The following is a 26,985-nucleotide window of genomic DNA, read 5'->3' on the forward strand; positions in this document are numbered from 1 at the left end:
CTCCACGAGGCAGCAGGACCCTCCCTGATGCTAGCCGTACCTGACAATTACCAGATCCACAGAGTAGATAGACCCAATGCTAAAGGCGGTGGCCTAGCCATCATCGCTAAAACTACTTTGCCTATTAGACTCACCACCTCACCTCCGTGTGCTTCCTGCGAAGTACTCGCAGCAAAATTGCAACTCTATAATAACCGCACGCTATCTATTCACTTGATCTATAGGCCCCCAGGTCCCTTGGGAACCTTCCAAGATGACCTTACCACCCTCATAGCTAACAATACCCAAAATCACTCGCAAACGCTGTTGCTGGGCGACTTTAACATTGGCTTCAATGAGCCAGATAATAAAAATGCCCTCTCTATAACAGCTATCCTAAACGACCACGGCCTTACCCCAAAAAGTCCTCACCCCCACACATGTTAAAGGTAGAACCCTTGACTGGGTATCTGAACTTAACTGCAACATAGTCATTACTGACATCATCCCTCAACCATGGACCGACCACTATCTAATAAATTTCACTGCCACACTTGACCTCCTCAGCCCTAAAATTATCAAAATGATACCATCACTCCCCATCAGAAGTAAAAACGACATTACTACAGAAAAACTCATCCCCCTCCTCCTGCCTACTATCAATGGCCTGGAGAACAATACTGACCCAGACACCCTAGTAGACACCTTTAATAAAGCTATTTCTCATGCACTAGAAACTATTGCACCAACCAAACTACGCAAAGCTAAACAAGAAGCCCACCTTAATGCTTGGTTCACACCCCAATTTAAGGACCTTAGAAAGCAGAAAAGAAAACTCCAAACAATCTGGCGCAATTCGCTTACTGACGACAACAAAGTTAACTTAACCTAATTCACCAAATATTACAAGACAGAAATTATCAATACAAAAAATTTTTTATTCAATGACAGAATTACTAATGCCAAATCTAATGCCAAGGAACTTTTTGCCATCCTCCGGGAAATGGAATCCCCTATCCAACCACTGACATGGTCCCCAAGGACAAGGTATGGTGGACTAACATACAGAACGCCCTATCGAATAAAATGTCCACCCTCCAGCTTAAAATAACTAATAAAAAGGACGTCCTCTCTCCTACTGATCAACAAGCGCCTCTAGTGACTGAACCTAATACTATCCACCCTTTTAGCTTCAAACCTATCTCCATCATCGACACTGAAAAGGTTATCCTCTCACTGAAGCCCTCCAATTGTAAGGGCGACAGTGGCCCATCTCAAATAATAAAGGACGCAGCCAGAGATTTAGCCCCGTTTATCTCGAAGCTCATTAACTCCTCTTTCAAATCCAACAGTGCCAGCTAACCTAAAAGAATCCTGGGTCCTCCCCCTTCTTAAGAAACAAACCCTTGATCCATCCATCCCAACTAATTATAGGCCTATCACCACTATACCTTTCCTACTAAAAATCATCGATAGAGTAGCCTATCTCCAAATTCAAGATTACTTAGAAGCTAACCATCTACTAGGCCCGCGCCAACTGGGCTTCCGCCCTCTCCATGGCACTGAAACAGCCTTGATAGATCTTAAAACTAAAATTGAGGAATTCAAGGATAGTGGGAAAACAGCGCTGCTACTCCTACTTGACTTGTCAGCAGCTTTTGATTTGGTGGATCATGCAGTTTTATGCAACCACCTCAAGCTCGCTGCCAATTTCACAGGGGAAGCTATAGCATGGGTCCAATCCTTTCTAGCCAACCGGACCATGAGAGTCTTTTCCACCTCTACCTGTGCCGATCCCATCCAAATTACATGTGGAGTCCCACAGGGCTCCTGTGTCTCACCCACTATGTACAACATTTTCACCAAGCCATTGTTGGACAAGTTGGACAGGCTGGGTGTCACCTACACAAATTAGGCAGATGACACCCAGATCCTCATACCCCTTTCGGGCAACTATGAAGTGGACCTGGCTTTGGTGAATAAAATATACATCCTCATTCAAGCATGGATGGCCACCCATGGCCTCTGCCTGAACGACGATAAAACTGAAATCCTGCTCCTCGGATCAGACCATAACCTAACTAAACTCACCCCGGACTATGCCTCATTTAACATCGACAATAATACTATTAAGGTTATGCGAGAGGTTAAAACTCTAGGTTTTTACCTCGACTCAGCTCTCACCCTTAAAAAGCAAGTGAACTCCCTTGCCTCTACAACCACTTACACGTGTAAACTCATCCGTGCTGCCAGACCATTCCTGTCCAGTGCCAGCTGCCTCACCCTGGCCAATGCCCTTGTCATGTCCAGACTGGACTATTGCAACGCCCTATACTCAGGTGCAAATAAGTCGGTCATTGACAAACTCCAGAGATTACAAAATAATGCCCTAAGAGCAGCTTTGAATATCCCACGTAGAGAGCATACATCCAAACACCGGACTGAGGCCCACTGGCTAAAGATAAAGGACAGAATCCTCCTTAAAACTATTTCTCTCACATCCAAATGCCTCAACAATCAAGCACCCCTCTACTTAGCTGAAAGAATCAACTGGAGACCCTGAAACCGACTGACGAGATCTGCCAACACCTTCTTACTTGAAGTCCCGAGATTCAAACTTACCACAGCGGGTGGATCTAGCTTCCCTGTTAGAGCTGCACAATCATGGAACATACTCCCACCTGACCTCAGACGCCCATTACCCTACACTAGATTTAGATGTAATGCTCTCAAATGGCTGCACAACAATGATATGTAACGATATTTACCCTTATCTAGCTGATCATGCTATACATATGTTAAGACGGTATTCTTCTACGCTTACCCATCTTGATCCTATATGTACTGTATCACTTGTATCATTTGTTGTAAGTTACCTCTGTTTTGTAATAGCCTGTGTCAGGCACTGTAACTAAGTTTCGAGTCTACTTGTATTGTTGCGCCCAGCTGCCCAAGGGCTTGGAGCGCATTATCAAATAAACAAACAAACAAACAAACAAACAAACAAACAAACAAACAAACAACCTGACCCATTTTATGGTGATATCCGACTTAAAGTTGAACAAAAGTCTTCATCACTGGAGCAGGTGTGCTGGCTATGGCTAGGTGTCTTGTCATAGTCTTCAAGGTAGTACTGGTTCATGTTTAGAATGCTAAATGTTCTACATTGGGCACTGCTAGGCTACTACTGCGGCCAGCTACAATAGCCCGGAAGCACGTAAGACTCGCTCAGACTATACACTCAAGGGGGGAGCTTTATGAAAACTATGTAAGATCTCATTAGTGCTTCTGGACAGGCATAGGAGAGACAAGCCAGAACAGTAGTGGACTAACATCCCTACCTGTATGAGATGTGTAAAGTGGATAAGCATACACCATCTGAACTCCTGATACTGTATGTCCTTGTAAAGCCAGTTGTCATGATGCCTACCCCCGGGGACCTAGACCAGGTCCAGCAACCCTGGAAGCAGGCATCAAATTATCTTGAGCAAGCCCAAAAACCCCTGCTAGGGGCTGGTTGGGTGCGGTCCTGGCGCCTATGGTGCTAGGCTCATATGGAGAGTCAGTCCTGGCGCCATAGGAGCCAGGCTCATAGAGTAGAACTTACCTGATGCAGACCATGCTGCAAGCTTACCTGATGCAGACCATGCTGCAAGAGCTCCAAGCCAAATGACTCGGACGGGGCTGGGAGGAATACTCTTACCTGGGACTACTTTGGAGGCTATTTAAACCACGGCTGAAGAGCAGCACACGCTTCGCGTTATTCTGCATCCAGCAGCGTAACGCTCACCGTGCCTGCAAGTCTGCATCCAGTCTTCTGCCATGCCCGCCTCGAGTTTGGAGCTCCTAGAAAAAGGGAGAAAGAAGGAGAAAAGGTTAGAACAAGAGCAATACCTTTGATCCTTACCTGAATTCCCGATCCATATCGCCTTCGAGCTGGAAGAAAGAAGTTATTTTATACGCATCGCCTCGCCTGCTGCAGCGCCGCGCTGAACTCACCGGCCTTCGCAGAATCTTCACATTCCACCGCATCCTCCTGCATGTTCCCGCCGCATTCCGGCACCTAAGGAGTAGACAAGAACAGAAAGGTGAGCCAAGGGAATACACAGAGGAATATTAGTTACCCCCCCATAGACTTACCTGATTTTACCGCAGGGGGTACTATTCCTCTTCACGGGTCGGCGCAGCTTCCACTGCATCTTCGCCGAACCTCGGCCCCTAAGGGGAAACAAAAGGACAGCAAGGTGAAACAAAGGGACTATCAAGGGGAACCCTCCTCACCACAATAGACTTACCTGATTTTATCGCCGGAGGTATTATTCCCCGAGGATTCATACTTTCTCTCAGCGCCTGAATAAGGGAGAAAGCAACAGGTTACATATTGACATTATTTATCGAACTGTGTTGGAAATTCAAATCCTTACCAGAATATTAACGGTTGCCACGAGGAACTCTTCACTAGGGTCAAGCTGCAATCTGCAAGGAATCGGACAAGAGTGAAAGTCAGGCATTTGAACGCTTACGAACTACATACTTTTCGGAGTCAATATTGTTCTGGAACTCACCAATTCCTTTGAGCCAGTGAAGCAACTGGTTATCAACGCGCCCCTGCGCTCAATGCAGGATGGAGAGCGCATCTTTTCAAACCATCAGGTGAGACTATAAGAGGGGACATCAAAGGTGATCCGTGGGGAGAACAGCGGGGGGGGAGGATTTACATTTAACTCCACGGGTGGGTAATTCCCTTTCTCCATTTGCAGAAGAATATTCCTACGGGCCAAGCAAATGAAGCTAGGAGGGCCAGTCCAGTCCGTCATCTCGGCCCTACGCGTCACATTGGTGGAGACCGCAGCTGTCCAGTTCAGATCGACGCCTCTGTGGGAGCCAGAATGCGAAGCATACCCACAAATTCCCACCCGGGCGTTATGGATACCTCAGAGACTGATCAATTGGCCAAATTACTAGGGAAATTGAGGGCTGAAGTGCATTCCGCCCTTCAAGAAACCAATGCTCTTAGGAGAGAACTGATTTTGTCAAAGGAGCGAACTGATGACCTTGCTAGGCAACTATTGCAAAGCCAGGCTGGACAAGCACCCCTACCTGGTTCCGGGGGAAATCCAGCTCCTGTGTTATCGAGTAACCCTGTGTAAATAAACCTACCAGGAAATATTCCATTAGCTCCACCCGAACGTTTTGCCGGAGATCCCAAAAGGTTTGCCGTGTTTATGAACCAATGCCGCTTGCACTTTTTATGCAGACCCGGAGCCTTCCCAAACGATCAAGCCAAGGTAGCCTTTGTATTGTCATATCTCAGCGGTAGTGCAGCTGATTGGTCATTTCCACTAGTTACTCAGGATGACCCAATTCTTCGGGATTTTCAGGGCTTTAAAACAAGCATGGAAAGACTATTTGCCCGGCACTCCCAAGGATAGGCCCTGGATAACAAACCTTTGTCCCTACGACAGGGTAACCAGGAGCTTCTATCCTACATCACAACCTTTAATAGGTTGATAGTGGAAACTGGATGGCCTGAGGTAAAACGAATCACGTTATTTCATCGAGGGCTTTGAGGAGAACTCAAAGATGTCTTGGCTCAAGTCGTGAACCCACCTCAAGACTGCGCTGAATATATAGACTTAGTGGTCCAGTTAGATCACAGACTTCAGAACAGAAAGGCTGATCGAGCCAAGTTTGAGAATCGGGTGTTGGTCAAAACCCACGCTAACCCCAAAGGAGCAGATGCTTCAGAACCCATGCAAATCGGAGGGGTTAAAGGACCCTTAACCCAGAAGGAAAGAGAAAGGAGACGTCAAATGCAATTGTGTCTATATTGTGGAACTTCTGGGCATTTTCTACGGGATTGCCCTGTAAAACCACCCAAGAAGGTGGTAGGAGCTGCTGATAAAAGCTATATGGAGTCAGACTCGGGAAACAACCACGCCCAACAAGCGTAGAGGTCCGCTTGCCGAGCTTGAAGAAGGATACTCAGACCTCGCATTTCATCATACCAATGGTCCTCGTAGATCCAGGGCAGCCATCGCGTATGCACGCAGTAAGGGCATACATTGATAGCGGGCCATAGGAAACTATGTGGACTATGAATTGGCTTCCAGGATGAATCTACCTCTCTGCCAAAAAACCACCTCAGATGTCATCACCACAGTCGATGGAACTGAAATTGCCTCTGGGCCTGTAACTCATTCCACCGCAGAGATGACACTATTGGGTCAGTCGAGAGACTATTGTGTTTGATCTAATCAAAGCCCCACAGTTCCAAATAATACTGGGAATACCTTGGTTGGGAACACATAATCCTTGTATTGATTGGCGAGAGAAGAGAATAACCTTCCCGGATTGTGCACAAACCTGTTACCCAAAGAAAAATCAGAACGCAGGCCTGGCCACAGTAACCACAGCAGTCATGCAACTACCTCCAGAATACCAAGAATTTCAGGATGTCTTCCAAAAAGAACAGGCAAACAACTTACCTCCTCACAGATCGTACGATTGTCAAATCGATCTCATACCCGGTGCACAACCCCCTTGTAGCAGGATCTATGCCCTTACGGACCCTGAGAACCTTCACCTACGACAATACTTAGACCAGTACCTTGCCAATGGCTTTATTTGCTCATCCAAGTCCCCTGCATCTTCAGCTTTGTTCTTCATGACCAAAAAGGAAGGTGACCTCAGAACGTGCACAGACTACCGCGCATTGAACCAGATAACTGTTAAGAACCGATACTCATTGCCTCTGATCCCTGAACTACTAGACCAAGTGAAGGACGCTTGTATATACACTAAATTAGATCTCCGGGGGGCATACCATCTGGTACCTGTAAAAGAGGGCGACGAATGGAAGACTGCTTTTCGCACTAAGTATGGCTATTTCGAATACCAGATGATGCCTTTTGGGTTGTGCAATGCACCAGCAGCCTTCCAATACTTCATCAACGATGTCCTTCGTGAACTCATTGACGTTTGTGTTGTCGTATATATCGATGATATTCTAGTATACTCCTCTTCAGAATCTGACCATGTGAAGCACATCCGAGCAGTCCTTGAGAAATTGCACCAGCACAAACTATATGCAAAACTAGAAAAATGCGTTTTTCATGCCACAGAAGTTGAATTCCTTGGGTTTATCCTGACCCCAAAGGGAGTCCGAATGGACTCATGAAAGGTGGATGCAATCCTTAAGTGGCCATCACCAAGTTCAGTTAAAGGAGTACAAAGCATTCTCGGCTTTGCCAATTTCTACCGCAGATTCATCCCAGATTTTTCACATGTCGTACATCCCATCACAGCACTCTTGCGAAGAAATAAACGCTTTATGTGGACTGAAGAAGCTGAAAATGCCTTCCAAGAGCTGAAAGAGAAATTCACGTCTGCACCTGTTTTAAAGCACCCGCGCCCTGACCTTCCATACATAGTGGAAACTGATGCATCCAGTCTAGCCTTGGGAGCTGTCCTGTCTCAAAAGGACCCTGAAACTGGCCAGCTTCACCCATTAGCATTTTGGTCCAGAAAGTTCTCGTCACCCGAGTTAAACTATGCGGTTACCGACAAGGAGTTATTAGCCATTAAATCCGCCTTCAAGGCTTGGCGGCACTATCTTCTTGGTGCCAGGCATACCATTACTGTGATCACCGATCACCGGAACTTACAGTATTTAAAAACAGCCAAAGCCCAATCATCACGTCAACTCCGATGGGCATTGTTCTTTGCCGAGTTCGATTTCGTGATAACCTATCGACCAGGTTGTAAGAATGGTATAGCAGACGCCTTATCCCGAATAGGGATGGGAGAGGCAGAAGTGAACCCAGTACCAGTACCTATAATTTCTGAACAAAGGATTCTTGGCATGACTACTCTACAGACACTAGATGACATTCAGGTAACGATCCAGCAACTCTTTGATTCCACAGCCCTGCAGGACTGGGTATAGAAAGGCCCGGACTACTCTGTCACCAATGATCTGCCTTATTACCAAGGGCAGCTATTTCTGCCACACAAGGAACTACAAGAGCTAGTCATTTCCCGTTATCATGATACCCTAATGGAGGGGCAGCCAGGTATTGCAAAAACTGAAGCTAAAATTAAAAGACAATTCTGGTGGCCCACCTGGCGAAAGGATATTAAATCATTTGTGATGTCTTGTGGCATTTGCGCCCAAAACAAAAGTCAAAAGAAAAAACCAGCTGGACTCTTAAAACCTTTAGGCATTCCGCCTATACCATGGCACACCTTATCGTTAGACTTTATTACTGATCTACCTCCTTGTAATGGATTTAACACCATTCTAGTTATTGTGGATCTTTTTTCCAAGATGGCCCACTTTATTCCTTTAAAAGGATTACCTTCAGCCTCAATCCTGGCCAAAGAATTCCTCGAAAACATTGTTCGCATATATGGATTTCCGTCCGTGTTGGTCTCTGACCGGGGCAGTCAATTCATTTCACATTTTTGGAAGAAATGTTGTCAATTGGTGCAAATTGACGTGAGATTATCGACCAGCCACCACCTCCAGACCAATGGTCAAACCGAGAGGACCAACCAGACTCTTGAACAATACCTGCGTTGTATGTTACATCAGACTGAGAGTAATTGGAAGGACATTCTTTGGATCGCCGAATACGCATACAGTAATTCAGTACATTCTAGAACTGGACAAAGCCCCTTTTATACCCTATATGGGCACCATCCTCGAACCTCAGACCTTGACTCACCCCAACACTTAGAAATGCCCGCAGTGGACCATCTACACACTACAATTACACAAGCCTTTAAGGAGGCAACTGTACATTTAAAACAAGCGAAGGAGAAATATAAAAAAGATGCTGATCGGCATAGAAGTGATACTCCACAGTACCAGATAGGGGATCAAGTATGATTGGCCACAAAACACATACCGCTCAAGGGAACACGGACCTTTAACCCTAGATATTTGGGACCTTACTCTATTAGGGCCATTATCAACCCGGTGGCCGTCAAGTTGGACTTACCTGCTAATATGCAAATTCACCCCGTCTTTCATGTGTCACTTTTGAAGCCAGTGCAACCAGGGACAAGACTAACCAAGCCACCAGACCCCATCATTATAGACGGGGAACCGAATTTGAGGTTAAAAACATCCTGGACTCCAAGATGGTGAAGTCAAAACTTTTTTATTTAATCGACTGGAAAGGTTACGGACCACAGGAAAGGTCTTGGGAACCTAGTGACCACGTGCATGCACCTCAATTGATGAAAAGATCCCACCGAAATTTCCCAGACGAACCAAAACCACGGGGAAGAACAACTTTGGGAGGGGCCTTGGGGGGGGGTGCTGTCATGATGCCTACCCCCGGGGAACCAGACCAGGTCCAGCAAACTCGGAAGCAGGCATCAAATTATCTTGAGCAAGCCCAAAAACCCCTGCTAGGGGCTGTTTGGGCGCGCTCCTGGCGCCTATGGCGCCAGGCTCATATGGAGTCAGTCCTGGCGCCATAGGCGCCAGGCTCATAGAGTAGAACTTACCTGATGCAGACCATGCTGCAAGAGCTCCAAGCCAAATGAGGCTTGGAAGGGACTATTTTACCTACGGACTTTTTTTACTCTGGCGGGGCTGGGGAGGAATACTTACCTGGGACTACTTTGGAGGCTATTTAAACCACACCCGAAGAGCAGCACACGCTTCGCGTTATTCTGCAACCAGCAGCGTAACGCTCACCGTGCCTGCAAGTCTGCATCCAGTCTTCTGCCACGCCCGCCTCGAGTTTAGAGCTCCTAGAAAAAGGGAGAAAGAAGGAGAAAAGGTTACAACAAGAGCAATACCTTTGATCCTTACCTGAGTTTCCGATCAATCACGCCTTCGAGCTGGAAGAAAGAAGTTATTTTATGCGCGTCGCCTCGCCTGCTGCAGCACCGCGCTGAACTCACCGGCCTTCGCAGCATCTTCACATTCCACCGCTTCCTCCTGCATGTTCCCACCGCATTCCGGCACCTAAGGAGTAGACAAGAACAGAAAGGTGAGCCAAGGGAATACACAGAGAAATATTAGTAACCCCCACATAGACTTACCTGATTTTACCACCGGGGGTACTATTACTCTTCACGGGTCGGCGCAGCTTCCACTGCATCTTCGCCGAACCCCGGTCCCTAAAGGGAAACAAAAGGACAGCAAGGTGAAACAAAGGGACTATCAAGGGGAACCCTCCTCACCACAATAGACTTACCTGGTTTTACCGCCAGAGGTATTATTCCCCGAGGCTTCATACTTTCTCTCAGCGCCTGAATAAGGGAGAAAGCACTAGGTTACATATTGACATTATTTATCGAACTGTGTTGGAAATACAAATCCTTACCAGAATATTACCGGTTGCCACGAGGAACTCTTCACTAGGGTCAAGCTGCAATCTGCAAGGAATCGGACAAGAGTGAAAGTCAGGCATTTGAACTCTTACGAACTACATACTTTTCGGAGTCAATATTGTTCTGGAACTCACCAATTCCTTCGAGCCAGTGAAGCAACTGGTTATCAACGCGGCCCTGCGCTCAATGCAGGATGGAGAGCTCATCTTTTGAAACCATCAGGTGAACTATGAGAGGGGACATCAAAGGTGATCCGTGGGGAGAACAGTGGGGTTGGGAGGATTTACACTCAACTCCACGGGTGGTTAATTCCCTTTCTCCATTTGCAGAAGAATATTCCTACGGGCCAAGCAAATGAAGCTAGGAGGGCCAGTCCAGTCCGTCATCTCGGCCCTACGCGTCACATTGGTGGAGACCGCAGCTGTCCAGTTCAGATCGACGCCTCTGTGGGAGCCAGGTGAGCGTAACACCAGTTCTATTGGGGATTCCTGCATGAGTGAGGAGTCTATCCGCAGTATCTACATCTCCTCCCTATCAGTATCATCACAAGTGTTCAAAAAGCATGAATGTAGTAGGGCTGGAAACAAGAGGAAAGCACGTATTAATGATGAAGGAAATGTTCTTGACATCACTGGTGGTGTGTTCAGGATAGGGGTTTTAGTCATGCCTGTTCATAATGCAAATTAAAGTCCACCCACTGCATAGAGTGTCATTGTACATATTAACTGGGTACTCATTGTACTCATTGTGCTGGGTCCTTAAAGTTATCATATGGTTGAAATGCAGACACTTTTATTGTGAAACTTGGGTCCAAAAATTATGCCAGAAGGTATTCTGTTTTGTCTTTCATTGAGGCTATTTGTGGATCGCCTTACAAGACTGAGAGCATAGCCCCCACCAGCTGTGCTGTATCATCCTTGCCAGCCAAATCACTGGCCCTTGTGACGTAGTCTACTTTTCAGCTCTAATAAGCTGTCTTTGGAAGACTGTGTACAAGAGTAGTCTGTCCTTCTCTCCTATCTCTGTAACTTTGACATGTTCCTCCTCTGTGTAACAGGTTTCCAAAATCATGTGTTATGAGCTAGAGGCAGATGGCTCATCAACTTTGTCTTAGTCATCAGTTTCATCATTATCCTCAGGCCATCATCAGTGTGTCAAGTATACCGTGGTGTGACCTTTTTGTACATGCTTCTCTCTCCACCTTTCTGTGCTCTTGACATGTTGGCACTCAGAATGGTCACGTTTTCATTGATTGAACTTGGCAGACTAAGGTACAGCCACTTCACTCTCGTGCAAGGAAAATATTTCTAAGATTTGTTAGCTGCAAATTCACAAGAAAAAATACTTAGTTTGGCCATTTACAGATAGCCCGCTGATTTACAGCCGCTAAATGTTACCTCCTGCCTGCCTTGAAGAATTGTTGTGATGTTTTTCTCCTCACACTGACAACAAATGCCACATGCATTTTGGTCATGCAACGTGGCAATTCACTGGAATTTTCTTCTCCCTGGCAATAAACTGATACAGTAACAACATCCAGTGAATGCGCATTCTTGCCAGAAAAAATCTGAAATGTGGTATTCACAATTTCACAAGCAACAAGTATTTGGTCTGACCACAAAAATATGGCACGCTGATTGGCAAACACTAAATATGATCACTTCCTGTCTCCACTAGTCTCTACTTGCCTGCCAAGAATTATAGGACTTTTTCTCTGGATCTAGTATTTTCTCTGGCCACAGAAATAGGACATGCTTAGTGACAGCCATGAAATGCATTTGCCAGAAAGAAATCTAAGCAACTTGACATGAAACAAGAATTTGCATGCCCACAAATTACAGGAATAAAATGTATTTATATGGCTTTTTCTCTGCAAGTGGTGTTTCCTCTGGCCACAAAAGATGACACACTCACTTACAACCACTGAATGCACACAGTTGACAAGAATTCTGAAATGTGCTATTCACAACCTCACAAACAACTATTTGGCTTGACAATAAAAACATGGCACACAGATTCAAAGTCAATGAATGTAATCTCCTTCTGCCTACCAAACACTTTATAACCTTTTCTCTGCAATAGTATTTTCTCTGGCTACAGAAACATGGCACACTGACTTAAAGCCCCTGATTGAACTCTCTTATCTAAAACAACTCTAAGATTTGTAAGTATTTGTATTGTGTATTTATTTGAAGAATAGCAATGTCAATTTTGGTTGGAAATGACTTACCTGTATAATTTCACAAAGATGAGAACAAGTGGTTAGCCAGTTTTTGAGGGTGTAAAACAAAGTGTGACATAAACAAGGGACAAGGCAAGACAAATAAAACAGAAGGTATATATATATATATATATATATAAGAAACATGTGACTTCGAAATGTAACATTATCCTCGGGGAAAGTGCTTCAAACTAAAGAGGAGTGCTATATAAAAATAAACAAATTACATTATTGAGAGTCACTTTAGGGAGTGGTGTGTCAGGCAAGGAGAGGGCTTTTTAACAAGTCACTGAAGTTTAAGCTGCGCCTGGAAAATATCAATAAATGGGATGGTTTTGGTTGTGATGAGCAGCGGGCTCCAGTGGAGTGGTGCTAGTGGGGCTAGAGAGTGGAAGGGAACGGAGGCATGGACGGCATGGGACATTGAGGTTGAGTCCAGAGAATGAGTGGAGGGAACGAGATGGTGAGGAAACTGACATACAATCAAATAGGTATTGAGGAGCAAGACCATTCATAGCTGTGTAGGCTAAGAGAAGGACCTTTAAAAAGGGAGACGTTGTGCATGGAGAGTCAACCAGCATGTTATTGGTAGGTAGAGGTGGGGGAGTATATGGGTAGGTTGTAGAGAGTGTGGGTAGCAAAGTTGATGACTTTCTCTAGAGGTATGAAGGAGCAGAGAGGAAGGCCAAGGAGTAGGCTTGATGAGTAGTCAGGTTTGCTGAGGATGAGAGTGAAGATTTGCGTTTTCATAGAATGGCTAGAAAGAAATGGACACATTTTCTGAATGTTGAGCAGGTTAATACGAGCAGCGGAGGAAATGATAGTGATGAATTGTTGCAGTCGTAGGTCTCTATCAAAGAGGTTATGAGACTTACAAGAGGGAGCAAGAAGGTTTGGTGATAGGAGAGGAGAGGGTCGGGATGGCACTGGAAACCAGAAGAAAGATGGCTTCTTTTTTTTGGAGAGTTTATCAGGGGTTAAACCGAGAGCCATCCAGTGACAAATTGCAGTGAGAAAGCTGGTAATCCATTCCCAAGATGGATGGGTGAAGGAGGAAAAGGAAAACAAATATTTGAATGTAATTCATAAAGAGGTGATAGTGAAAACAAAAGGACGAGATAGGTTTTCATAGAGCAGAGGTAGAGAGGGTTAAAAACAGAGCTCCAAGGACTATTCCTTGGTGGATGCCAACAGTGAGAGGGTTGGGTACAGAATTTAATGAGATTTTAAAAGATTATCCTTAAGGGTAGCAGGAGAACCAGGCAAGAGCAGATTTGTGAAACCCACAGTGCTGGAGAGTGAGGAGAAGAGAGGAGTGGCCAACAGTGTCAAAAGCAGTAAAACGATCCAAAAGGATGAGTATAGAAGAGAGTTTGGAGTAGTGAGCATTCAAGAGAAAGCTGAAGTCATGCATAGGTGCAGTCTCGGTGGAAGGTTTATACGGAAGCCAGATTGAATTGGACATCCATGGCGATTATCCTCAAGGTACTTGACATGTTTGAAGACCATCTGCCCAAGGACCTAGAATAATGGGGAAGGCGGGAAACTGAGTGATATTATACTAGGACGTTTGGGTCAGCAGACAATTACTTCAATAGGGATGGGATAGCTGCAGATTTGAAGGAACCAATGACGAGTCCAGAGGAAAAAGAGAGGTTACTGAGCTCAGAAAGAAAAGGACAGGTGATTGAACAGTCTTTTAACACTTGGGGAGAACATTGGTCAAAAGAAGCACAATATTTGGCACTCCAAAGGATGAGTGCTAATTCAATAGGAGAGGTAGGAGAGAAGTGTTTGAGAGTAGAAGAGGTATGGGGAGAGGTCGTGGAAAGAAGGAAGGTTGGGGAGGTAGAGAGAGGAGGGATATAAGAGTGTCACATATTTCAATGAAAATTTAGTGAGGAAACAATAGAAAGGGAGGAGGTGATGGTTAGGTGAGGTGGGAGCAAAGCATGGAGGTTAGATGACATTTATATGGGGGGATTGTGTAGGGAAGAGATTAGGTTTGTGAAGCAGGAGAATTTGACAGTTTTCAGTGCAGAGGTAGCAAGGGAATGTGTGTAGGATAGGAGTAGGGCAGGGATCTGTGACAGCAAAGTAAGTCATGACACATATGTGTTCTGAATCTAAGAGGTGTTCCAGGGCTGAGGACCGGGACGGAAAGGTGGGAAGGTGCAAGCAGGTTAGCGTTGAACAAAGGGAGTCATAAGTGGATAGTGAAAGTCAGACAAGCACAGTCAATGGAAAAGGCATGAAAAAGGAGCAACACAGGTCTTCATATCATCAAGGTAAGAGGCAAGGGACTACTGCCTGTATTTTCTCTTAGTCGCTGAAGAGGAGATAGTAAAAGTAGAGAGTAGGGGCCCTGAGATATTAAAGAGAACAATGTAGTGATCCGAGGGACAGAGGTCAATGGAGGGGCAGAGGAGGAGATTGAATTAGAGATTTTAAAAAATTTCAACAGAGTTCCTACAATATTGCATAGAGTGGTCTTGGAAGGAGTAGAGGAAGTGGTCGGTGTGAAGAGCTAATAGTGAAGCAGAGTCGTGAGGGGAGACCCAGATTTCTGTGAAAGCAAGAAGTGAAAGGTGAGTGTGATAAGAGTTGAAGTTGTCAGTGATTTAGGAAGAATTCTTGCAGATGGACTGTTCATTCCAGAAGACAAGTGAAAGAGTGCTAGGAGGTAGATGAGAGAAGCAGATGATGTTAGATGGGTCAGGGGGATAGATGAGATTGGACATCCTAGGATAATGGGAGTGTTGTGTTTGAGGGATGCAGGTGCAGGAGGAGCATCAAGATGGGGAGAGGAGAGAGTAAGGCAGAAGTTAGACTGAGCTGAGGCTGAAGGCTATGAGGGGGAGGAGAAGAATGGGTACAAAGAGGAATGGAGCAAGGTCAAGGTGCATGATGGAGTTTAGAATAAACAGGCAAGTGAAGACTGATGAAACAGTGCAGCTCAAGAGAGGGGGCAGGTTGGTGAGCAGAAAGGGAAGGGGATTATTAGCTGAGAAGAAGCAGGTGTAATCTGTGAGTTGGGCAAGAATTGAGTTAACCATAAGACAGTTAACATTCCCAAAAAGTAATTTTGCTTGGTCCTTGGAGGTAAAATTGTCCAACATGGTCAATGTGTTACTTGCAACTTTCTAAGCGACGAGTGTTTGTCTTGACAACGGAAAATGGCAAACTGATTTACAGCCATTGAATGTCATATTTTCCTGCCCACAAAATATTATACGACTTTTGCTCAGTAAATACCACTTTCTCTGGCCACAGAAAGGATGAAATCACAAGCACTGAATGCATTCTCTCACCTAAAAGTAATTCTGCAATGTGTTATTCACAGATGCACATATAACAAGTATTTGTTATGGCAACAAAAAGGAAAGCACACTATTCTACAGCCACTCAATCTAATATCTTCATGCCTACCAAATAATAAGACACCTTTTCTCTGCAACTGGTATTTTCTTTGAACAGAAAGATGACACAATAACAGCCATTGAATATAGTGGCTTCATTCCAAACGAAGAATTGTAAGACATTTTCCCAAAAAGTAGTATTTTCTCTGGCCACAAAACATTCAGTTAACCTACACCAAGCAGAATAGCTGATAAATATTTTAAATGCTGGTGTTTGTCGAAAAGTACATATGGTGTTAGAGACCATTGCACCCAGTCCTCAGAGGGCAGACGTTAAGATGAGGTCTGGATATGTGAAGGGAGTTCACCGATGCACAATAGAAATAGAAGTGCTCCTACATGGATGAAGTTTCCTTCAATCCTAGGCTGAAGCTGATCCAACCGAAAATCCTTAAACGTGTATATATCACTATTATCAAATTAGATTCCTTCAACCTATGAGCTAGACCTATCTGTCCTATATGATTCGCAGAAAGGTCCATTTTCTTCCATATGCTTCAGGAGTACTGTGTTATTCAGCAATATTGGCAGGTTGTTCTCAATAGGCAAATAACATCACAGTTAACCCCTGTCAATGAACACACTGGAATTATTCCTGGGTGGGTCTTCAAATGTATTTCTAGGGACAGGCTGTTTTCTGTCTCTTTATTACTGGCATCCAAGTGGACCCTCATGTATTGGAAAGTGGAGACATATCACATTACCTGCTTGGTTTACTGCTGTGGAGTGGTGCAAAGAGACAGAAGCAATTCTTGTAATCTCTTGCAGGCAGTTCAAAAAACATGTGACATCTGGTCTCCTCTCCACCTTCTCTTTCTGAACATACCTCCGGTTTGACACAGCCACTCTCCCAGCTCCAACAATAGCATTGGTTAGGGTGCTTCTACTAGAGGGCTATTTAGTGGTTTATGTGGACCATAGGTTCTTTTTATCAGAATATACTAACTCACATTGCCTCATGATTATTGCCATCTTCTCTATACCACCTTGGTGGATATTTCATGATGTTGCTGATGCATTTTGTAAGTGCTGGGATTGCTCAAAAGATTTTAGTTACAGCCACTGAATGTACTCTCCTCATGCCTCCAAACATTTCCAGGAACATTTCTCCATCTCAAGTTCTTTGTCTTGTCATAGGTCTTGGCAAGTAATATTTCTTCTCTGTCACAAAAAAGATGTGCTCACTCAGAGAAAGCTACTTAATTTACTCTCTGCTGCCAAACATTTTAAGAATTGTTTTATTCAAAACTAGGATTTTGTCCCATCTCAAATCTATGCAACTATTTTTGTCAAACTCATTTGGTCTAGCGCCCAATTTTTATGCATTATCATCTTGATGCTTAAGATACTTAGATGGATTGAAAGAACGCAAACAAGTATGTCACACTAGTCTCCCTGTGTTTTCCATTCTAGTAGAGATTCCTTTAGAGTAAATCTTGCTAATTTATTTTAATGTTGAATAATTTTTGGGGTATCCCCTCTTTTGCAGTTGTTCAGTTAGTGCCTCTGCATGACGTGTGTATTCAGCAGTAGAGCTGTAGTTACATCTAGTAGGTAAGTACTACCCAAATAGAAAATTATTAGTCAATGAATAAGGGTGAAAACCTCTGTAGTGCAGAAGGGTATCACAATCTATTTTCTTGCTAAACATGCCAATGTTCCTTCTTCTGCACTGATAAACTGTATATCAGGGTTCAATCCATTGTGCCATCCCTATAAGTTGTTTAAGGCGGTTATGATTCCAGATCATGTCCCGATTACATCATCTATATAGTACTTCCAAGTCGTAATGTTTGAAACATTTGGATTGTGGTGTGAGATTATGTACCTTTCTTCATATTTGGACATACAGATGATTAGGCAAGGGGCAAAACCATCCACCCTTGATGAACCTTTCATCTGCTGGTAGTATGGATCTTGGAACCTTAAAGATGTTTGTGAGAGCAGTGCTTGTCATCTTAATGAAAAATTCAAAGAGAATTTCCTGACAAAATTCATAATCCTTTAATATTTGAGTCATGGGATTGATTGTCTACATGTGAGAAATGCTTGTATAAAATGTGGAGATATATAAGGTGAATAGAAAAAGACAATTCAAGTCAAATGTTTGGTTCTACAACAACTTAATCACTGCAGCATCTACCTAATAGTTCCAACACAGAACCTCACCGGACACTGTGTCCCAGAGAAATGAGGCCCAATGCCTTGAAACGCTGTTTGTGACCAGTGTTGAGACGTGTGGGCGATGTGGCAGATGAACCCGATAAAGAAATTTTATGTACAGAAATGTCACTCTTAGGAACTGTATGTGGGATGTTTCTGTGCATATGATGCTTCATCTTGGCTATTGTGTGAGTAAATGGGACTATATAAACATCTAATGTGTTGTTGGAGGCTAGGTGTGGACCTTTTGTCCCAGCTCTGTATTATTGGATCCACTTATGTAGGGCTCATCCCAAGTATTGAATACAATTCTGTGGGGGTTCAACTGTAGTGTGCTGAATACTGGTGGCCATATTTGGAGGACTGTGGCTATTGTACCATATTCCAGAGGCTATATTTGCCCTATTTTGCCCGCATCTGGTGGGTACATCTCGAGATTCCATCAAACAGGGATGGCTCATCCATAACGGGCAATAAGGCACTGACCTTTCACCCAATATGGATGTGCCAAGTCAGTCCAGTGAAAATATTGAGCGCTCCCTCAGCTTGAGCAAACCTATTGGGTTGGCTTTAACTGTTGATGGGTAACATGGTTTCCCTTTTACATATTTCAGTGCCTGAGCATGCATGCCCAATGGGCCATGCAAGGCGCAGGCATTTTGCTTCACTAGCCTTGATTGGCCCAGTGGGGATTCCATCATGGGTACTGTTGGTCGAACTTTGTCTAAGGGGAACTCCTGTGCCTCTCTAAACAGTCATAGACCCCTGGGCAGTAAGGTGGATACGTCCAGCTCCAGCACGTATGTGAAGAAACCAAGAACTTCCTGTTGCATGCCATGCAAGGAGCAGGAGGGTCTTTGTTGCAGGAAACATGAGGCAGAGAGTTCTGGAATCTGGACGGGGGCTGCAGGTAAAACAAATAAAATAAATGTATGTACACATGAATGTGTGTATGTTTTTATATGTGAGTGTGTCTGTAAATCTGTGTGGATGAGAGAGTATTTGCTGTTTGAGTGTGTGTGTGTTCATCAGAGAGTGTTTTTGTATTGCTGTGCGTGTGAATGAAAAGTGTGTAAATGCTATATGGATGTGTAGGTGAATGAGAGATTGTATGATTTGTATGCTATATTAATGCATGTGTGTCAGACAGGGGAGTGGGCCTCTGATTTGGGAGGGAGATTGGTCAATTTGTAATGCATAGACAGTATGGACATATTTTCGTAATGTGGCAGCAGGGCCGGCCTTAGTACAGGGCTGCCCTGCGTGCCATTAGCCCCCCACCACTGCAGCTCATGGCAGTCTTTCATTGGCTTTCATTTGAAATTAAATGGGCCCGCTCTTGTGCTGGTTCCAGGCTTTCCAGTGCAGGAGAGTGGCTTGGTTTATAGTGATAATTTCGACAACAAAAATGTCGAAAGTCAAAATTTCGAGAAAAAAAATATCGAAAAAAAAATGACGACTTTTTTTTTCAATGCATTTTTTATTTTAAATGGGGGGGTTCCCCCCCCAACCACCCTTTTTTTATTTATTTTTAAATTTTTCCCTTTTTTTTAACTCCCGAACCCCTAAAATAAATATATAATTAAAAAAAACAAAAGTCGACATTTTTTTTTTCGACATTTTTTTGTCGACATTTTTGTCTGTCGACATTTTTTTTTCGAAATTATGACTGCCCACCGAGTGGCTTATTTAATAACAATAGGGTTCTGATGCTTTTTCATCAACACCCTATTGAGGTGATTACCTCCCTGCTACGGTGTGATTCTCATTAGAATAGAGTGCTGATGCTTTTGTATAGTAAGTTCAATCCCTGCTCTGGCGTGGGAGCGGGGAGCGAAGGCCAGCACTGCACTGGAGCATGTCAATTTTTACTGCCCATCAAGGGTAAAGCTAACACGATGAGACTTTCTACATGGCTGTACTGTCCTACATCAGTGGTACCAGTGTGGACATGTTTTCTTAGAGTTGCATTGAATTTTTTTTACTGATCACCATCCAGGAATGGAAGAAGAGAGTGAAGAGATAGTAAGGAGAAGCTGGAGTGGGGGTGCATCCCACGTATCTCGTTTCCATGAAGCAAATGCAATAAAGCATGTTTCTGCCTTCACCCTCATGCTGCCCTCACCACCATATCATTACTGGCATTATGTACAATGAAAAAATCAGTATGTTCTTGTATGGGAATACTGGCATATATGTATATATATATATGTATTACACGGCCACGTTAGTGGCTGTGTAGTTATGGTTAAGTTGCTAAACCCCTAGGAAGAATACTTTTTGGGCAGCTTATAACTTCGCTCCCCCTGGACAAATGCACACCAAACTTTGCAAAAAAAGTATATGGCCCACTCTGAATTTTATTGCAAAGTTTGGTGAAGTTTGGCCCAGGGGGGGAAAAGTTATAGGGGGCTCCCAAAATTTCTTTTTTTTCCCCTAGACTGAATGTGGAAAAAACTTTGCTCATGCATACAGCCCAAACCGCTGGAATGATTATCACCAAATTTGTGGCAGGAGCAGCGGCTTGGTCCCGAAATCGTGATTTTGTAAATTTGGTGAAAATCCATCTAGTCATTTTTTTAAAAAACAACCAAAAAGTAGGTCACAAAAAATTAGTGATATCTATGTCCGCTCCGCGGACACACTTCCCTGTTCGCTCCACGGACAGGATACTGATTGGTTAATCGGCTTGCGTCATGTCCGCGGACATGCAACGTGTTCGCTGATTGGGAGCGTGAAGTGCGTCAGATTTTTGGAAATGCCCGCCATCTTGGCCTCACGGACTTCACCGCTGTCCGCGGACATCACGGTAAAAACATATTAAAAAACACAACATTGCACTTGTCAAACTTATCAAATAATCTCTGGGGAGGTGAGGGGTGATGGGGATGGGGTAGGGCTGCAAGAAGCAAAAACAAAAGGTGTTTTTGCAGCGAAAGTCCGCAAACAGTCCTGAAAAGTTTGCGGACACCTCAGCATTACAGGGTTGGTGAAATGCAGTTCTTGGATGGCTTATAACTTTGGCACCACTTAATGGAACTGCATGAATTTTTGCATGTATATTTCTGAACTGTTTCTGAGTGAGTATGTAACGTTTGGAGGGATTCTGTCATGAAGGGGCAAAATTGGAGGGGGGTCCCAAAATAATGTAAAGGCTTATAAATGAGGTGCTATTTGACAAATCTACACTTCATTTGGGAAACTGATAATACATTTCGATATTAATGTTTTTTCGAAGTTTGATGGGATTTTTTGAAGAGGGGGTAAAATTAGATGGGGGGTCCCAAAATAATGTAAAGGCTTATAAATGAGGTGCCATTTGATGAATATACACTTCATTTGGCAAACTGATAATAGATCAAAATACACATGTTTTTGCAAAGTTTGGTGGGATTCTGTCAAGAGGGAGAAAATGAAGAGGGGGGGGTCCCAAAATATTTTAAAGGCTTATACATGTGCCATTTGACAAACCTACACAAAGGTTTGCAAAAAGATTATAGATCTAGATATATATGTTTTTGTAAAGTCTGAATGGATTTTGTCAAGTGGGGGCTAGGTTATATGACGATTGCATGTGCATACATTTGACACTTTTGAAAAAATAAAACATGGGTGGATTTCCAGCAAACTTGCGTAAGGAGCATTGGCAAGGACCTACAAGCATGGTTTTGAAAATGTGGCAGTGTTTTATTATTCGACAAGTGCCATAATGTAGCTACAAAAAATAGCGGTATACCTTCAGTGACTGAGGGGTAGCCTGTGGCCATGGGCAGTGGCTAGATTGTCCCGGTCATGGAATAAGGTTATGATCCGGACAATCTGGCTACTGGCCATGACCACAAGGGACAAAACATAGGATTAAAGTGGCCATGTCCACCTGGGACTGGCTTTGTGGTAAAGTTATTCGAGATTAGGATAGATCTGAAAGGGAAGAAAAATGTGCTTGTGGTAATATGGTCATAGGGTTATCTTTTTGCCTTCTGCAGGCTGCCGTGGAAATCAAAGAGGGCCCTGTATGGAACCCTCGCCTTCCCTTCCCATGGTGGCCATCTTGGAAAAGGATATTCCTTCCTACACCGGGACGCCTCAGGCGTCCCGGTGTAGGAAGAAACATCTTCTTTTTTAGCACCCCGGGTTCCCGCTTTGGGAACCTAGGTTGTTGATGGCCTTCATCCCCCATTTCAGGGGCTGGAATGGGGGGATAATGGCCCAGAGACCTTGTTATCCACCCTCGCTTTGCTTGGGCTGATAACCTGGGCTGCTAGGCCGGTGGAATGAATGGAGGATGAACGCCACAATATTCCCATTAGCATAACACAAAATGCAAATGGAAATGTAGAAAATCTTATTGAATCTATGTACTTTACTGAGAAATATAAAGTAGATGGAGTCTATACATGTTTTTTTAGTTCTATTTTTTAACTGTGAAAGGTGGTTCCTAAAGGGATTATGTCTTTTGTTGTTTTTGGATGTATTTATTTTGGCAGGAGATCTGAGAACGAAAGGTGGGGAGGGAAATGAGGGAAGAGGAACCAAACACTAACATGGAGGGGCAGGTGAACAAGGGAAAATGTTGCGTGTGTGTTATTTCTAAGGTAGGGGGCAGTTTTTCTCATGCTCCTTGATTACAGCAGTGGTGGTGGCTCTTAGGGAGGAGGGATGGCATTAGCTGATGCCATTTTAAGATAAATAGCAGTTTTGCTAAAAGTATGTACTGTGTACTAGATTGTTAATGGATAATGAGTAGGAATAGGTGTTGGAGCTGTGCAAGGGAAATTTTGCAGTTGAAAGTTGATAGATCAATAGAAAATGCAGTTCGGAACTGTCCGCGAAGCAGAGATCTTATCATGAAGTGCGGACAGGTTCTCGGACACGTCATCATGCCGCGCACCAGCGTATGGTCATGTGGCACTGTCCGGAAGGTCCGCTATGAAGTCAGATGTTCGTAGACGGCTACGGATGCAAAACTAGTTGAATTAGTTGCAAAAAGTGTATAGATGTGTTAAAAATTATTCCAGAAGGTGGGAAATGGCAGAGTTTTAAGGTGACACTTTGTAAATGGAACACAAATATTGCTATATTGGGTAAGTATGATATTAGTAAGTTGTAGGAAAATGAAATTCACTGAAAAAACCTTGTTGAAGGGGCGTTATGGTTCAGTTGGACTAATCAATACCTATGAAATTCAATGACAAAACTTTGTTAAAGGGACGTTGGTTAAGTTGCACTAATCAAAACCTATGAAATTCAATGAAAAAACTTTGTTAAAGGGACGTTATGGTTAAGTTGCGCTACTAAAAACCTATCAAATTCAGTGAAAAAACTTTGTTAAAGGGACGTTATGGTTACAAGTAAAACCGAAAAAACCCTGAAATTCGCCAGTTATTGTAAGCTAAGCAACCATAACTTGCGCCACCACCGTGCCACCACCGTGCACTGCTAAGAATAACACCCATGACATCAAAGATGACATCACAAATATGATTGATGACATCACTGATGACATTACATGTCTAGCCCTTTCTTTTTTTTGTTCATTGACATATCTAGGCCAGCTGAGTTTATTCACTGACAGTCAAAAACTTTAAATTCAAAAGTTATTACATTTGTAGACGTTGTATTCTCACATGTTCTTACAGTACTTTCCTTAGAATTCAATTGCATCTTATGATGCACATACATAGGGAAAGAAGCAGGCCTGAAACACAGCAATCATTTCTATGCGTAAAGATAGTCATGTTGGTTATACACAGCGGCTCATGATACTGCCTCTTGTTTACTTACTTTACTGTCCCTGTATACGCCTCATTATTGTATACATTGTGGTCTCTTAATGTTTTGTGTCTAGTAGTACAAGCATGTAGTAAGTGATGCATTATTACCTACTTAGTATACGTTTCACAGTATGCAAAAGTGTGATAGAGAGGCATTCACCGTTTTACTATCCAACATGGGAAAATTAGAAATAGTACATCTCTATGGTGTATGCTGCAGTCAATGCCTTTGTTTCTGTAAGAGTAGGTTCCTGTTCCAGAAACAACACTGCAATTGAATGTTCTTTGGAGCAATACATTGCATAATCAAGTATGTAGTTCATCACACATCTCCCAATGACCCCTGGCACTTTTTTGCCAACATTACATTCACAACCCCTTGTAGGGACTTCCAATGAAAATTAAATGCACATGTGATTTCATCAGTGATGTCATCAATCATATTTGTGATGTCATCTTTGATGTCATTGGTGTTATTCTTAGCAGTGCACGGTTGTGGCGCGAGTTATGGTTGCTTAGCTTGCCATAACTGGCGAATTTCAGGGGTTTTTCGGTTTTATTTGTAACCATAACGTCCCTTTAACAATGTTTTTTCACTGAATTTGATAGGTTTTTAGTAGTGCAACTTAACCATAACGTCCCTTTAACAAAGTTTTTTCATTTTTTCATTGAATATATATATATATATGTGTGTGCATCCATCACAGACATGTATGGGCAGAGCCATCATGAAAATGCTTTGGGTAATGCTCCTCTGCACTGTTGGTTAATTGCCTCAGTTGGATTGTTTCATGTGTTAACCTTAAAAACCAAACTCCTCCCGTAAGCCATTTGTTTGGTTGGGGCTCCGTCGTTATGCACGGTAGCTCACGCACATTCATAGGAAATATTTACTGGGCTCTCATAAAAAAATGCAGCAGACGCGACTGCTGTCAGTTCCAGCATATGGGTGTATTTTGTTGGCATATGGGTGTATTTTGTTTATGTGTGCTTCTCATTAGAGCCCTTAGATTGTTCTCCTTCTTGCAGAGACAAGGGGCACTCACTGCTGCAGGTGAGTGACGAAAGGGCGAAAGACCTAGCCTGCTAGACGCTTAGGGGCTGATTCATGGAATTATTTGCGCCGAAAAACACGGATTTGTGCGCCATTCTGCTTACAAATCCCCATTTTGTTTAACAGGGATTTGCGGGCAGAATGACGCACAAATCCCTGTTTTTCGGCACACAAATTCCATGAATCAGTCCCTTAGCCTCTAACTTAAATTATTATAAAGTCTATATTCCCTATTAAAAGTGTTTTATAATTAAGGCTTCCAGTTTTCAATTTTTACTGATTTTTACACATAAATACAGACAGAAATCAATCTGTATTTATATTTATAAAAAGTGGAAAAAAACAGAAAAACATGTCTTTCTGTCGGGTTCTCTATGACATCACTCATACATTGCAGACTGGCAGCATGGAGAGGGTACAAGCTGTATGAAAATAGAGTTGAAGTTCTTCAAATTGCTGACAACATATATCTTAAGACAGCAGCACTCAGAAGAGAAACCGTTGGTCATTATAGAAAAAATAAATGCAGAAAAATACTGGTTGCAAATTATCTTTTTATACGACAAAAAATAAATACAGGAAAAAAGCCCCAAAAATAAATATGGATAAATACAGACGGAAATGGCAGCAAAATAAAGACTTAATTATAATGCGTGTGAGACTCTCACCATCAACACTGCTTTGTGACAAAGGCCAGCTCACTGCGCATAGTCATGGTCCCTCTATCCTACACATTTACACAAGCCTCACCTTCGGCTAGAAGCACTTGTGGAAGGGAGCGTCTAAAAAATATCACTCCAAAATAACACCAAAAACGCACTCGTAGCAAGTGTGCGGCCCTTACTAAACCAATCAGACACTTGCATCGTGTGCTGTGCAAACTGCACAACAGGCTAATTGCGGAAAAAGCATAGCTGGAAAAGCACAGCTCGAGAATATCAACGATTTATACTTCTTGCAATGTGTCCTTTTCATTACAAAATAAACCAAGCATGGTAAAATAACCACTTACTTCTCACATTGGAGGGGCGTGGGCCGCTCTCGGTAATTGAGGTCAGGATATTTTACGTTCAGGTGAATGGAAAGGAGGCCGCCAAGAGAAAGCTCCCCCTTCTGGGAGTACACACTCAAGCTGTCGCTCTGAAGCCTGCATCTGGGCCGGGGGAACCCGCACACTCCTCCACAGAGCCAGAGAAGGAGGAGGAGCAGGACCAGGTGCACGCGAGGGTAAGGGGGGGCAGTGGCAGCGGGCGCCATTCCAGGCGAAGGGCTGACTGCGATCATCTTAGACGTCAATCATGCCTTCTCAGCTCAGGTGCTCGTTCTCGGCTGCAACGCGCCTCAGTGTCGTCCTGGCGGCCTGATCTGTGGTGCTGTTTTTATATTTCAAAGACTCCCCACCCCAAATCACTGACTCTTCACCAATAACGTCACCTTTACATCACTGCTCCCAATCAGTCCCTTCTGCATCGGGCGATGCCATGTGTTGGACCCTGCAGGCAAATAAGCCAGGGATGAGTTATATGGATACAAGCACACAAAAAGTCAGATAGATATATTGATTTTTGCCCAAATTCTTCATTGATACAAAAGGTAAACATGTATATATGATCGACCAACATTACACATTTGGCATTACTAAAGCAGTACCGGAGAAACCGCCATCATACCCATTCATCTAAAATTGAAGAACATTACAGCTACACAGCCACACATCTGCTCTGCCAGTCCCTTGCCAGGGGATTTTGCACCATTATCAAGCAGAAGGCAACCCTCCCTTGAATGCATAATCGTTGGTATCAAAGAACGGGTGCGTATTGTGTGGGAATCTGCAGTAGTGGAAGTGGACAGGAACTAAAGGGAACGATGTTCCCTTGCTTTTCTGTAAAATCGCCCATCTTTTGCCCAGGTATTGGATGTGTGTTGTATCTCTCTGAGCTATCTTGCTGACACAACTTCCTAGCAGGCACTTTAATCGCCCGCATGAGACGTTACGCCCATTCCCGAGCCACCACACAACAC

At 43.6% G+C, this 26,985-nt stretch overlaps 1 protein-coding gene across 1 annotated transcript in view; it reads right to left on the minus strand.

The window, feature by feature from the left end:
- LOC138567854 (extracellular calcium-sensing receptor-like) overlaps positions 1-26,325 on the minus strand; it is a 243,696-nt gene extending 217,371 nt beyond the window's left edge. The window contains exon 1 of the mRNA XM_069646350.1: positions 25,976-26,325. Within this exon, the coding sequence (XP_069502451.1) occupies positions 25,976-26,247 (272 nt within the window). The 5' untranslated portion in view covers positions 26,248-26,325. The remainder of the gene's footprint in view (positions 1-25,975) is intronic.
- Positions 26,326-26,985: the final 660 nt, after the last annotated feature.

The sequence above is a fragment of the Ambystoma mexicanum genome, chromosome 1p (assembly GCF_040938575.1).
Source record: "Ambystoma mexicanum isolate Mex_15411 chromosome 1p, UKY_AmexF1_1, whole genome shotgun sequence".
Lineage (NCBI taxonomy): Eukaryota > Metazoa > Chordata > Amphibia > Caudata > Ambystomatidae > Ambystoma > Ambystoma mexicanum.